At 41.0% G+C, this 15,401-nt stretch overlaps 1 protein-coding gene across 6 annotated transcripts in view; it reads right to left on the minus strand.

The window, feature by feature from the left end:
* Sox5 (SRY-box transcription factor 5) overlaps positions 1 to 15,401 on the minus strand; it is a 358,999-nt gene that overhangs the window by 31,528 nt on the left and 312,070 nt on the right. For all 6 annotated transcript variants that reach the window (XM_051173350.1, XM_051173348.1, XM_051173347.1 and 3 more), the window contains one exon: positions 7,255 to 7,432. In XM_051173350.1, the coding sequence (XP_051029307.1) occupies positions 7,255 to 7,432 (178 nt within the window). The remainder of the gene's footprint in view (positions 1 to 7,254; positions 7,433 to 15,401) is intronic.

The raw sequence follows: 15,401 nt of genomic DNA on the forward strand, positions 1-15,401 counted from the left end.
AGCCAGGTCTCATCATCGTGTATTCATTCCCCAGCTCTTAAATCTGCTTCTCCGCCTTCAATGAAGTTACTCCATCCTTCATTTAGTTTAAGCCCATCCTTACTGGCTCGTTATTTTCATAGTTACATGCCAAATCAGTCTTTACTCTGCTTCTAGACAATGTCTTTGGATGTGAAAACTTCTGCTTAAAACCCACCACTTGCTACCCTGGTACTTAAAGTAGCATCTCATGAAATGGTGGCATGTCGTGGTTTGTAAGTATAAGCAGTACTGAATGGAAGCTAGCTGTCTTCAGACCTTTGGCTATGGTGATATGCCTTGAGACTCTTCAATAAATGATGCCAACCTTTCTTTAGCCTTGCCTGCCTTTGATGTTTCCCCCAAATCATCATTGTGGGATAAGCCCCAAGAGCTTTAACAGGGCCTAAACGCCTGTTTTGTCAGATGTATGGTCTTCCCATGCGTCACATCTATCTCTCACAAAAGAGAGGTCACCCCAGTTCCAAGACTTTTCTGGTTTCTGTCTCCTTAAGTTCCCCACATGCTGAAGTTTGGGAATTTCTGCTATGTTTGGGAATTATTCGGGAATTGTTCAGTCTGTGAGGACCTCTCTGACATAGACCAGACATGCTCCGGGCAAGTCCCATACAGCCTGCTTATCTGTCCCTCTGGAGCCTTGTAAATGCTTTCATTGTCACACAGGCCTGTGTTGCCTAATTGTTGTCCCAGCTTGCCAGTTCACAAACTACTTAGTGCATTTAAAAAGATTTTATTCTGTTTTTCATCCTGTGTGTGTGTGTGTGTGTGTGTGTGTGTGTGTGTGTGTGTGTGTGTATGCATGCATGCATGCATGAGTGCAGGTGTCCTCAGCAAACAGAGCATTGGATCTCCTAGAGTTACAGTTACAGGCTTGTAGTCTTCTGATGTGGCACTGGGGACAGACAGCTGGTCCTCTGTAAGTGCAACAATTGCTCTTCATGACCGAGCATCTCCGCCCTCCAGTGCATGTGTGTGTAGTATTACTTTTCACTAGACTTTGAAGGAGTATGCACACATTTCTGTGAGTGTCTGCCTTGATACGATTCCAAGTTTATTTTAATGGAAAGTTCCAGTGCATGGCACAGAACTGTCAAAAGTTCAGAGTTAACAGATGATACCAAGACAAGATACATTCTTACTTACTATATAAATTTTGTTAAAACATTTTATTAACATTGCATTTTTTAGTGGTCTGTGTGTGTGTGTGTGTGTGTGTGACTGTATGTAATGTATGTACACACACGTTTGAGTATCGTGGCTTATGTGTGGGGCATGAAGATGACTTAGAGTCAGTTCCTTCTTCCTCCAGAAATTGAACTCATGTCCAGGTTTACCCTTTCTACACACGGAGCCATCTCACTGACACCATAAAACATTCTATTTACAAAGGAAAGTTGGAGTTTCACAAGATTTCTCACAAAATTTTCTGTCTTTGGGATCAGTTATTAAATATTAGCACCTGAATACACAATGTCCATTTCCTCATCTCAGAAAGTCAGAATTAAGCCATAAGCAACAAAGATTTGCAAACTCTGAAGTACCACGCAAATGTAAATTATTTCAAGATGTGTCAGAATGGCACTGTTCATTTCCTGATGAGGCAGGCACTGGCTTCCTGTGAATTTTAATATTCCCACTTACTCACTGATCCCAGCATACAGTTTGTCTCCTCATATCCTTTGTGTAAGTTTTTTTTTCCCATTAAACATATAAAGTACTATCCAGGCAGAGTAGTGCATGGCTGTCATCCCAGCACTTAGGAGAAGGCAGGAAGGTGATGATCCAGGGTCTGAGGTCCACCTGGGCTGTATTGCTAATGCAGTTAATGAACTTGAACATAATTCCTTTTTCTTTGTTTAGGTTATTCTGTGCCTATCAAGGACACTGTAAGTGCAGTTTTAGTTTTCATGGGCCTCTAAGAAATTTTACTGATGATAGCTAACATGTTCTAAAATGAAACCAAGTTGTACTAGGTCAGAAGCTGCTTTGCTTGGTTCCCATAGTTTAAAGATGCATGCCATTAATGGCTTTTGCAAATATGTTTCACTTTTCTCTTCTTTCTTTCTTTCTTTCTTTCTTTCTTTCTTTCTTTCTTTCCTTCTTTCTTTCCTTCCTTCCTCTCTCTGGTGTGTGTGTGTGTGTGTGTGTGTGTGTGTGTGTGTGTGTGTGTGAATATATGTGGACATGCATGAGTACCAGAATGTGGATGTAGACGGCAGATGACAATTTGTGTGAGTCAGGGCTCTCATTCTACACTGTACAGCCTAGAATTTGAACTCTGGTTTCCAGGCTTAGCAGCAAGCACCCTAACAGGCTCTGCTGTTGCACTGGCCCACACAGAAGCTATTTAACACTCACTTATGTGAGTGAAAGGAAAGATAAAGATAAGCCTGTAAGGTAGGTTATCTAGCCAGAGCAGCAACCATAGCCAGAAAAAAAAAATGCCAACTCAGGGACCTCAACTGTTACCCTAAGGAGCTGAGTACAGATAAATAAACTGCTAGGCTACTGTGGTGGCTTGAAAGAAAATGGCTGACAAAGGGGTTGGCACTATCAGGAAGTGTGGCCTTGTTTGGAGGAAGTGTGTCACTGTGGAGGCGGGCTTTGAGGTCTCCCATATGCTCAAGCCACAACTGATGAGACAGACCACTTCCTCTTGCCTGTGAGACAAGCTCCTCCAGCATCCTGTCTGCCTGCACTCTGCCATGTCCCTCCATGACAATAATGGACTGAACCTCTGAACTGTAAGCCACCTCAAGTAAATGTTTTTTCCCTTATGAGAGTTGCTGTGGTCATGGTGTCTCTGCACAGCAGTAGAAGCCCTAACTATGGCAGTTACCACACAACTATTTTCTTGGAATAAAATAAAGGGACCTAGGAGTGACCCTCAGTCATAAAGCATGTGCCTGGCATATGGAAGGCTTCTTGTCACTGAAGCAGGAAGTAAAACCAGAGTAATACTGCTGTTTATGCACCCAAAGAACTTACTCCGATGCTGGCAGAGGCAACTATCTGCCCCAGTTCCCTACAAAGTAGGAATTGCTGGGCTAGAGGGCATGGGTGTCCGCTCTGCCTAACAGCCTGTTGTTTAAACAGACACAGTGAGGAAATGGATACAGAACACTTTGAGGAATGTTTATGTAACTAAACACATGTGAAACATGGGTAGAAAGGGCCTATGCAGGGACAGTGACATCTGCCCAAAAAGTCTCAGATTGTCTACTGTTCTTTTGGGCTGTATGTGCTAAAGCTCTGTTTTCTTTGTAGATGCCTATCAGGTGTCTACCAATCAAAAGTATACTTGTAGAACATACTCATTATTGTATATTGGCCACCAACCTCAAAAAGTCACTTTCTGTATGTGTAGCTAATAGATATATAGCAAAGAGCTGAGTGTCATTAATGATAACTCAAAGTTATCTTTTGGTCCACAGTTTTCCATGGTTTATTAATGGCCTAACACATTAATTTTTCTTTCAGGGTGACCTTTACAACACCATTAATCCTCCCGGCTTTTATCCAACTACATTATTTCTCATTATAGTTTCAGCTTTCAACATCTACATTTGTTGAAAAGAGAAAAGTAAATTGTAGTGGCCTCAAACCCTTGGAAAATATGAGGGCTGTAGATATGGTGAAAGAACCATGGTGGGAAGGAGATGTTTTATTACTGTAATAGAGAAAGCCCCATGATAAGCATCACTAAATATATTCTTGCCTTTATTAACTACTTGGTTATACTTAGTCTTTGGGGGTTTTAAAATAAAACTATCTACACACATACATATATGATTATTTATAAAATTATGTATATATATATACATATACAAAAAATCAGTTTGAGTAATATTTTTAAAGTAGGCCTTATGTCAACACTGTGACATTCATGAACTCCATTTTTTAAAGGAAGTGAATTCTTTTTGCCAAATCAAATATTTTTTTACACACTCAGTACACAGAAACACATCTAGTGTCATGTTCTTTAGGACACTGAGCAGAGTAAGTTAAAACTAACTGAAACAGTGAGACTTAACGTGCAGATTCCAAGCTTCCTTTTTCAGTGGTCCTCATCTCAATGTCCCCTGCCCTAGGCTGAGTTCCTGCTAGCAAATCATCTTGAGTTCTACTATGTAAAATTAAAGTGTTTGGAAATACTTCTTCTCTCTGTCTAGTTTTCAATTTGTCTGAATCAGAACTAAGTTTATGCTTCTTCCTGTCTTGAATCAAAGACCTAGTTTCTCATTTTCCTGAGTCAATTCATTCCAGCAGCCCGGTCTCTTTGCTATGAGTTCTGTCACCTCACTCTCGAGGTTGGTCATCTCTCTGATTCTCTCATCTTCCCCTTTGGAGAGGAATATCTGCCTGTCTGTCTACCTATCTGTAAGGAGTACCGTTTTTCCGCCCGCCGCCTGGTCTTGTCCTGCCTTGTCCAGCCGCCGCACCAGCCCCAATTAACACATTAAGACTCTGTATTTGATATTATGCTGTTGGCCAGGTGCTAGTTTCTAATCAGCTAGCTCTGTCTTAATTATTAACCCATTTCTGCTGATCTATGTATTTCTCTTACCGGGGAGCCGGCCGGCATACTGCTTTCTCCAGACTCTCCATCTTGACTCCTCCTTACTACTTCCTCTCTCCTCCTTGTCTCCTAGTCCCTCCTATCTTCCTTTCCTATTGGCCAACAGTGCTTTATTTATTAACCAGTATGAGAAACATATACAGAATGACATCTCCCATCACCTATCATCTGTCTGTCTGTCTGTCTGTCTGACTACCCACCTCCCTATCCATCTCCATTTTAAAACCTACGTCTACTCTACTCACCCAGTAACTTCTCAATATCACACTTACAACATGAGTCCACATCACCAACTTGGACATTCACTGGACTGTTCCATTCTCCAAACTGCTGCAATGGGGCACCTGGTGAAATCACTCCACTTGAATTTCAGAGTCTGCCCATCTGTGAGCTCCAGCTAAAGCCTAAGACTTGTTTGCTTCATGTTCTTCTGCTCCTCTGTAGAACGTGACCACCAAATAACCTCAACCGTGTGTCACCCTATGGTTGTACTTGTCTATTGGGTGACTGTGATGATTTAAATGCATAGGGTTTCTCTACAATATAAGTTCTCTTATGAGTTCAAAGATAACTGGAAGAAATGAAACCTATCTCAAACTGCTCACAGGATTTTTTTGTTGTGAGACTCTACTCACTTATTGGAGGATTTCCCACAATGCTTAACATATATAGGCCTTCTTTTCAGCGTGACTTCCTTGTGCTTCTAGTAGTTACTGTACTGAGTGAAGGCTTTCCCACACCACTTATATAAATGGCATTTATTCTTCCTGAGTTTTGGAAGTCTCATTTAGCTGTTTTCTACCTGGAAGAGTGTGAGGTAGATTTAAAGCATGTCCCTTCAGAAGTTGGAGGTTAATTCTCTTTTTGTAAAATGGGTTTCAGAGCAGTAGGACAGACCAGATGGGGATTTGGTGGGCCATAAACATTGGGGCTTTCTCTTCTCTTTGGGTTCACTCACTGGAGTTTTTCTGCCATGTGGATAAGGAGCTAGCTATGGGGAAAGTGTGTGTAACCAAAAACTGAGGTTTCCATCTACCAGGGAGGCAAATGAGTTGCCTACCTGCAGTTAGATCCAAGGGGGCCTGATTCTGTGGCTAGCATCTTCCCCCTAATTATTTGAAATAGCCTAAGGCAGCAATAGCTGGCTGAGTTTTCCCCTTGTGAACTGAGGAAATGAACAGGGAACGGCAGTTTTGGGGTTGGTTTTTATACAACCATTAGCTAATAAAATCATCAATTGTGGTTCTTTTTACCAGACACACTCGTTTCTGGTGAAATGCTCTAGTCAAGTATTAATCTCTGTATCTAACTTCCAAGCTTTGCTTTTACTTATCAAACAGTTGCAGTTTCCTCTTGAGCACTTCTAACTAAATGCTGCCTTGTTCTTGGAATTCAACATATACTAAATTTCACTTTTATGTCTTCGTTCCAATTCTGACTTTTTGTCCATAGATAATTGAAACTCCTAGGCTCCTCTGTCTCACTCTGATGCAGATGACTTTGTCAGATCTCCTTTGATATGCCTCCATCCCTCCAGAATCTGCTTAGCTTACTTTCATCTCATGGACCACACTCTTACCACATATGATAACAGTGCTTCCACTAAACAACATTGTTCAGCTGTTAATACTTAGAGTTCAGATCACACTGGTCTGTGAAGGAAAAAGTCAACATCTCATATGGGAGTGTTCCATCCCATGTCATCCATGCATTTCCAGTCTTTCCTTCCACCACTTTCTGCCACGTTATTCTGCTTTCTAGCCAAGTCCTTGCATGTCATGGATGCATATTTTCCTGAGTTGTTCCTCTTGTTTTTACAGCCTAGAATGCCTATGAATATATCTGTTCTTGCAAGTTTAGTTTGAATAGTGCTGTTTGTAACTTAGTCTATCTTGTATCTTCTCAGTAGAATATAACACTCTCGTCTCTGACTACAGGATTACGGGTGTGCTCTGGAGTAGCCTTCAGTATTTATGACCTAGATTGTAACCTCTCCCAAAGTAATCATGTTCTACATAAAAGCTAATCTGTGCTAGAGGCTTCCTAATCAGACAGAAGTAATAAACATATCAATGAACGTGTGCTGAACTGAGCACGTTTTAATTCATGCATGAAAAATACAAATAATAGTGTTGGTTAACTCATAAGAAATTATAGTTACAGCAGAACCAAAGGCACTACTGTTCTCAGTCCCTGTGTGTGCAACCAGAGTCTTCAGTCAGGATGGAACACAGTAAAATTCATAGTTCACCGTTGAAAGTTGACCCAAACAGAATGTATACCTCATTACGTATCTGTACACATCACAAAAATGGGGGGGAAATCTCAATGTAGAAGTCACTTAGAAGAAAATTCCAGAACCATTTTTAACAACAATTAGACATTTATGCCTCTTTGAAAAGATAAACTAAGGCAAAGTTTCACACATAACTATAACTAGTACTTTTAGATTGTCAGGGGCATAGAAATTTGACCAAGTTAGAAATTTCACTGGCATGATTAAAACAGACCGTATGGTAATAACTCAAATGACATCTCCCTCATTTGCTCAAGCCACATGCAGTCTTCCTGTGACGAGCCATCTTAGACGATTCCATTCACCGAAAGTCAACAAGAACAAGAGAAACAGGACTTACCTATTGTGCTAACTCTTCCTGAAGGACTAGCTAACGTTGCCGGGGCAGAGGCTTTGAGGGGGCCCGCTCCACTGTTTATTCTCAGAGCTGGCATGTGGGGAGAGGTGGGTGATGTGGGTGATTTGCCATCCGAGGTCTTGGGTTTAGCTGATAGGTTCAGTGGCTGTGCCACCTCATCCTGCAAGGGTCATTAGAACATGAGCTGCGACAAGGAAAGGCTGACCAGAGACATCAGGAAAAACACAGCTACACAGCCTGTCATTTCCCACCTGTGATCTGAACCTGTACGCTCAGCATTACAGTGTTTGGTTAGCTGTTGACACCGTGCCACTTTCAATTACATATTACAGAGCCCTGGTTGTATAACAGAAAGCACACATGCTGCCTACTATCCAGAGAGAGCAGTCACATGATGTAGCGTGAAAGAACCACTCTAAGAAAGCTCTTCTCTGATGACACACACTTTCACTGGGAGATATATATGTGCAGTTCATATAAGATTATGATGCTGAACAGCCTCTTCTCTTTTGTTTGGATCTCTGGTATAGAGGCAGTACCTGGACCATACCTGTGCATATTGGCTCTGAACAGAACTGCTCTCCAAATTAGATAAAATAATAATAATACAAGTTTTAAAGAAAATAATTATTACCCCCATGTTTCACAAAAATAATTTTAGTAACATAATCAACATTATAATTATGTATTACCTAAACACCCAAGTAAGCATCACTACACTCATAACATAAAATCCAGAACAATGCTCAAAATATTCCTTGGCATGAACATCTGTATTAGACAAGTTCAGTATATTAGTGACTTAATTATTCTATGCTTGAAGAGCACATCTCAATTTTATACCCATCTCTGTTAGCTCCCAGGTTGTTAATTACATCGCATTTGTGGAAACAATTCTGCTGGATTTCTGTTGCATCATGAGAATCAGGAAAACACCATAGTGCTCATTCACCACTACAAACTACTCAATTCCTTTGTTGTGCTCTAAAATTGAAACATTCTGACAGCTGCTTATATCAGATTCAGTGCTACTGAAATTTTACTGTAGAATGGGGGTTTAGTTTCCTCCTAAATATTATCTCATACGGCAAGAGTATATGAGATATTTATCAATAGCAGAAACTTAGCTTTAAAGTGAAGCTCTCTGTATCGAATAGGGTAAATAGCAGGGAAGCCAATGCTAATCTCTCAAAACTTAGTTCTTCACTATACACATATATGTAAACATACAAATATACATATATGGATATGTAGGAGCAAATTCTGAAACAATTTCTCACTAAAATTAGTCATTTATATGTAAAAAAAAAAACTGAAAGGCAAAACCTTCACACATAACTATAACTGGAACTTTTAGATTTTTAGGAGCATAAAACTTTGACCATGGTGTGTGTGTGTGTGTGTGTGTGTGTGTGTGTGTGTGTGTGTGTGTGTGTGCTAGTCAAACAAATCACTTTGTAAGGAAAATCATGATGGCACAAGACAAAAAGGTATGCAGTGGAAGCTTGTGCTTTGAAAGGTGCTCATGATGAGGTTGTAGATTCTGTTCACTTAGGAAACCTGTGAACAAACCAGACAAAAGTGTTCTCAAGGCCTCTTAAGCTCTGCTTTGCATTGCAAAGGAAAGTGCATGTCATTGTTATTTAAATCAATGATTCAAGTTGGCCATTAGGTTGCTTTAGAGATATAGAGTACGTTAATAGCTATTTTATGAGATTCTGTCTATCAGTGGACTCTTGGTAAGCAGTCAAATAAGATAGTTCCCTTCCTGATAGGGCGTATGACTTAGAGAAACTTATTTTTACACCTAAAAATGTATAAAGGTCTACTTAACCTGGAACACTCCTTAATGTGAAATACCCAGCTGCTCTGACAGAACCTACAGAATGCCTTGGTTGGCAGGAACCCTGAAGTAATTAATGTGTGTCCACTGCAGTGGATCTGAAAGAGCTGCTCGTGGGCCAGCACTGCCTGGAGAACCTGAGAAGCAGTTTCAGGGGAAACTGTTGCAGATGCTTGCATGTGGGGCCCAACACAGTGTATCTGGATGAGTATTTTTCCAGTAATTCTAGTGTACTCCAAAGGTGGTCAGCTATTGGCTTACCAAAGAGGCGATTAAAAAAGTTACACTGGGCTTCAAAAGCTTCCTTGATGAAAGGGTACACAATTTAAGATATGTAGTAAGACTACTTTCTTTGAAATTTGGTTGGGATGCATACTAAGATTACAAACACTTGTGTGCATAAAAACCCAGCACTATAAAGATGGGTCTGGTGCAGGAGTTCCGGGATAAGAGTCTGTCCCTTCTCCACCAGTGACGCCAAGCATCCTCAGAGCCTGGTAAACTATTAATGCTCCTTAGTGTGTAACTGTAGATGCCCCATGTGTCCCACTCCCCACTCCCTGGTGCATTTGTGTCTACCCTCGGGCTTTGGTGACATCCTTAGGACAGGATCACCAACTCTTGCAAAATGTTTCTGGAAATGCTTTGGGGAGTTAAAGGCCGTTGCTGCCCTTGACTGTGTAATAAGATGGCGGGAGGGGAAGGCCGGGTGTGTTCCTAAGGCTGGAGTGGGAGGTTTGGGGCACATAACCGGAAGAGTGTGAGTGTGGCTCAGGAGGAAGGGTGACAGGGCACTGATAAATCTGAGGGAGCTGGGGCTCATGACATGGTGAAATGTCACATGTCTGAGCTTTAGACACTAAGAGCTATTACAGGTGCGTGCTGACGGGCGACTCGATTGTTTACGAAGGCTAAAGACCCACTGCAACTTTCAAGATTTCCTCCAAGGCAGGGCACATGTCTGAAAGGCAAAAAGTGCAGGGCCCCAAGGACATATGACAGGTCGACAGTTACAATTTGATAGAAATGTCATTCACATTTGCCCTTTCACATTCTCCTTGACTGTGTGGCAGACTACTGGTATATTTAATAGGAACTCACATGCAGTATCCTTATGCTGGGGACTGCATAATAATTTTGGCCCATTACATTATATTTCACAGTTTGGTCCATTTTAATTATTCCCGGCTGCTGAGACCACAAAGCAAGGCCCGTTGTTCATGAAGAACAGGAAACTTACAGAACACTCCAATTGTCTATTAATTATTGTTTTCCTGACTGAATGAAGATTCTACAGCACTTAACTGTAAGATGGGCTTGACCCATTTGTTAATGGTGTGCATTCTTAAGAGTTATGGGTTTGGCGTAAGCATGGGAGGCTCGTGTTTGACTTATAGTATCTTGTTTAGAAAAAAAATAATAATAATTAAACAGCTTAGCTTGGCCAACCTCTATTCTTAGCAGCAAAACATACATTAAAATATAAATAAATAATTCACATGTAAAAGACTAAGTAACTTCCAAGGTCGGGAAGACATTTCTACCCAATCCACCATTAAGCAGGAGGAAAGCAACATTTCCTTTGTGTTACTCAACCAATTGTTGGATGAGGTTACCACAGTGAAACTTTTTACAAACATTGTTACTTTGTAATTATTTCTTTTATACATAAAATGATAGTCCCCAGGATTTTATTTACTCTTTGAGTAGTTCCAAATGATAAATGTTTTATGAACATCTAAACATAAACAGACATGTAAGCTGAAGTAAACACATTTCAACTCCTGGAAGACAGTTATTTACATTTGCAGATCTCATTATAGATACTCCAAATCACTTGTTTAATCTTCAGGGCCGTGATGATTTTTTGTTTGTTTGCCATCCTGATCCTCTTGCCTCTCCCTCTCAAGTGCTGGGATCAGAGATGTGCGCCACCCTGCCCTGTCCATCACCTCCGATGCTATCAAGTAACCAGTAATTTATTGCATGAAGCTCAGACAGTTCTAGTAAAACCTACTGAAAGCTTTGCCATACCCTACTCTTTTAACTTACACACCCAGTTTTATCCTACAGTTTAAGAGCCAAACTTCATGTATACTCTGGAACTGTGACCTCTTCTCATATTGATATCACATATCACACAAAGGCTAGGGTAAATGCAAAAGAGTGAGGTCATACACACACCTGCTATTTCAGAAAGTTCTGCAAACAATTGATTCAGTGACTTTCTGTGATTGTTGTCTACACAGTCTTACATAAAATGTTTCATATTGTTGACATGACACTTAGACTACTTGTTGAGAAAAATAAGGTTTCTCCTTTAGCAGCATTGATTGCCAACTTCACATGTCTAGAATTGTCCTGAAAAGAAGTCTTGGTGGAGTAATTTTCTTTATAAGATTGGCACATGGGCATATCTATGGGGGAGTCTTGCAATTATTCATTGATATAGAAAGACAGGTCACTGTAGGTGGTACCATTACCTGGGCAAGTGGTCATATATATATATATATATATGTATGTATGTATGTATGTATGTATGTATGTATATATATATATATATATATATATATATATATATATATTAGCAAAGCATGAGCCTGCAAGTCAGCCAGCTGGCAGCATGAACCCTGGTCTCCTCTTTAGGTTCATGCTCGGGTTCCTTCCCTGATTTCCTTCAATGATGGACTATAACCTTCAAATGGAACCCAAACCATCCCTTTGTTTCCCTAAGCTGATTTGGATCAGAGTAGTTTTAATCATAGCAACCCAAACTTCCTTCATGGTAAAGGAAAATAAGATTCTGAATCTCCAGAGAGAAGTTTTAGGAATTTGCTGTGGAATATAACCTTTGATAAGCTACTGGTTCATCTTTGTTGCCTGAGAATATGAAACACGTGAAATCAAGCAAACAACTGGATACAGCAGCTATCATGACTTATCTGAGAGTTAAAATCTCATTTAACAGCTGTGGGCTGAGCAGCAGAAACATGGAGGCCTCGATCAGTCTGTGTCACAGTCTGACAATCCCACAAGCGGATAGTGGATAAGGAAATGAATTGGATGAAGCAAAGAACATAGCCCACATCTATGGCTGTAGATAGACTCATGGGACCATCAACAGGGACCTCAGGACCATTTTATGCAAATACTCTAACACAGTTAGGCCTATTTTCGAGAACATTTTCTTTTGCATAGATGCATGCTGTCTCATTTTTGCTTTCTGCTGCCGTAATAAAATAAGGATCAAAACCAACACGAGGAAGAGGATAGGGCTTATTTCACCTCTCAGGTCATGGTCCATCAGTGAGGGAAAATGGCAGGAATTTAAAGCAGGATCCTGGAGGCAGGAGCTAAGCAGAGGCCATGGAGAAGTGCTACCTACTGGCTGGCTGTCCCTGGCTTGCTCAGCCTGTTTGCGTATGCACACTGAGGTAGCCTGCCCAGTGTTGTATTCAGTAGCAGTATCAGTATTCAAGAAAAGGTTCCCACAGACTTGCCTACCGGTGTAACGTGTACGGTTTTTCTGCCTGCCGCCTCTGGTCTTGTCATGCTGCCGCACCAGCCCCAAATAACACACAGAAACTCTGTATTTGATTCAATGCTGTTGGCCCTGTTACTTGTTTCTTATCGGCTAGCTCTGCCTTAATTATTAACCCATTTCTGCTGATCTATGTATTTCTCTTACCGAGGAGCCGGCGGCATACTGTTTTCTCCAGACTCTCCATCTTGACTCCTCCTTACTACTTCCTATTTCTTCCTTGTCTCCTAGTCCCTCCTATCTTCCTTTCCTATTGGCCAACAGTGCTTTATTTATTAACCAGTATGAGAAACATATACAGAATGACATCTCCCATCATACCGGCATTTACTTAACTGAAGCTCCCTCTTCCAGGGAACCCAGCTTGTGTCAAACTGACAAAAACCAAACAGCGCACACAATATTCATATGTGAAAACAACGATAAAAAAGAGAAGTCAAATGTGATTTTTTATATTACTATTTTATCAAAAGAAGGAAGGCCTTCTTTAGAACATAACATAGTTACTTCTTTCTCTGTTCTTTAGTCTCCCGTTTCTTTCCAAGGAATTTTAGATACCAGTACCCCAAGCTGCCTACTGATCTTATCCTCCTTCTCTTTTACCACACAGAACTTTATCCATACCTCAGTGGAAGGAACAGGATGCCAGCTGGTAGTATATGAATAATTACAAACTTCAGATCTTTACCTTTTACTTATTAACAATTGTCGGTCTGGTGGTCTCAAATTCCCACACCCTTAAATTCTTACCTATTACCAATTATTGGAAATCAGACCTTTGTCAATTGGTTTATATATCAATTGAATGGAAATGGGTAAGATCATATAAACACAATAATAATCAACATCAGGGCTGGAGAGATGGCTCAGAGGTTAAGAGCACTGGCTGCTGTTTCACAGGAAACTGGGTTGGATTCCCAGCACCTAAATGGCAGCTCACCACAGCTTGAAACTTTCAATTTCAGGGGATCTGACACCCCCTTTTGGCCTCAGTGGGCTCTGCAAATATGTGGTGCATATACAAATCCTCATACACACACAAAAAAGTAAATCTTAAAAATTTATCAGGTCAACATCAGTCCATCCCTAATTCCTGAAGCAGTATTCCCTCCATTTATAAATGGCTATTTTACTCTGGACACTAGAAATTCATCAATCATATCAACTCAACCACCTTATGAGGCACTTAGGATGGAAACCCCTTCGCAGAGATAAATGTTTGCATTCTGATTTTTGAAAAAAAATGCATGCAAAGACCCAGACTTCTGGGGTAGGTGTGCTTTCACCTTGGCAGGGACACCCTTAGAGCTGACTGCATGTCACACAAGCCCCAAATCCGTGAGTTCAGCCCTGGTGAGCTCCTTTCTCGTCTGGCTTTGTCTTCCGCCTTTCCATGCCTCTTAAAGCAGGATTCTAGGCCTGCAATCTGGGGCCTTTGTCGAGGGAGTAAGCAAGCACTTCTTACATTTGAATTGCTTGCTTTTAATTAAAGTTATGCTGGCACTAGTCATCATTGAACTTGTCATTTGAAAGGCCCTCTATCCCTTCTCTAGTAATACTTCAGGGGGTATTTCTATTTTGCTATTTAATGACTCAGTGCTATAAATCATACATATACACAAGTACACATGCACACATCTACGCATGCACACATTTGAAAACATATAAAGTATACCTTCCAGAATATAATTTACATCTTTTTCTCAGAGACACGGGTTCTCTGTATAACAGCCCTAGCTGTCCTGGAACTCGCTCTGTAGACCAGGCTAACTTCGAACTCACAGACATCTACCTGCTTTCACCTTCCAAGGATTAAGGGTATGGGCCACCGCCAACCAGCTATCTTACAGTCATTTTTAAGGGAACAAGAAGTTCTGAAGGACTTACAGCAAAGAAAGCCATTACTTTTCCTACACCAACCCCTCTGATAGCCTCTGGGGTAGCTCTCAATTGCCCCTGCCTTCTGGAGCCTTGTGTCATTAGTCCCCTCCCACAGTGGACAGAGTTTGCCTATGTAAACAGTAGAGGAGTATGGGTCTGGGAAGGCAGCTCCGTGGGCAAACTGCCTGCTGTAAAAGCATTAGGAACTGAGTCTTGATCCTCAGCACACACACTCATACATTATCCCAGTGCCGGAGGTATGGAGGCAGGAAGATCTCTGGGGCTTGCTGGCCTGCTAGTCAAATCAAAACTACAAGCTCCAGGCTCACTGAAACAGACTCTCAGTGGATATCCACACAGAACATACGAGAACACAGACACAGGAGACCACGGACACACCCACAGTGTAGAATATGATGTCAGATGTTAGGTAATGAAAGAACTTGCCATTTCCATTCTCCTATTGCGATAAGCCAGACTCAGATCATCTTCAGCTGTAGGACTATTTTGACTGCAATTTTTTGATTGGGTGGCTGTCCTCTGTAATGTTTGTCTCCACCTTTGTAACACCTCTGCCTGACTTTCAACAATCAAGTACATCTCACTGGAAGTCTATCATCCCTAATTAGGAATTAAAGCTCCATGGGAAGCCACCTGACCTGGGATAAGGACACTCAGTGTCATCTGTAAGAGAACTCCCTCAGTTTTAGGTGCACTTTGTAGAGCAGGTATGCACCAGTATTTGTTTATATTTTTCTTTCTCTTTTAATATTTTAATCATTTCCTTCTGTACATTGCATTTGAACTTTGCATTGAACTTTGATACTTTGAATTTCTCTCAATATAACCCCTCCTCTTGTAAAA

The sequence above is a fragment of the Phodopus roborovskii genome, unplaced genomic scaffold, assembly GCF_943737965.1.
Source record: "Phodopus roborovskii unplaced genomic scaffold, PHOROB, whole genome shotgun sequence".
In the NCBI taxonomy this organism is placed as follows: domain Eukaryota; kingdom Metazoa; phylum Chordata; class Mammalia; order Rodentia; family Cricetidae; genus Phodopus; species Phodopus roborovskii.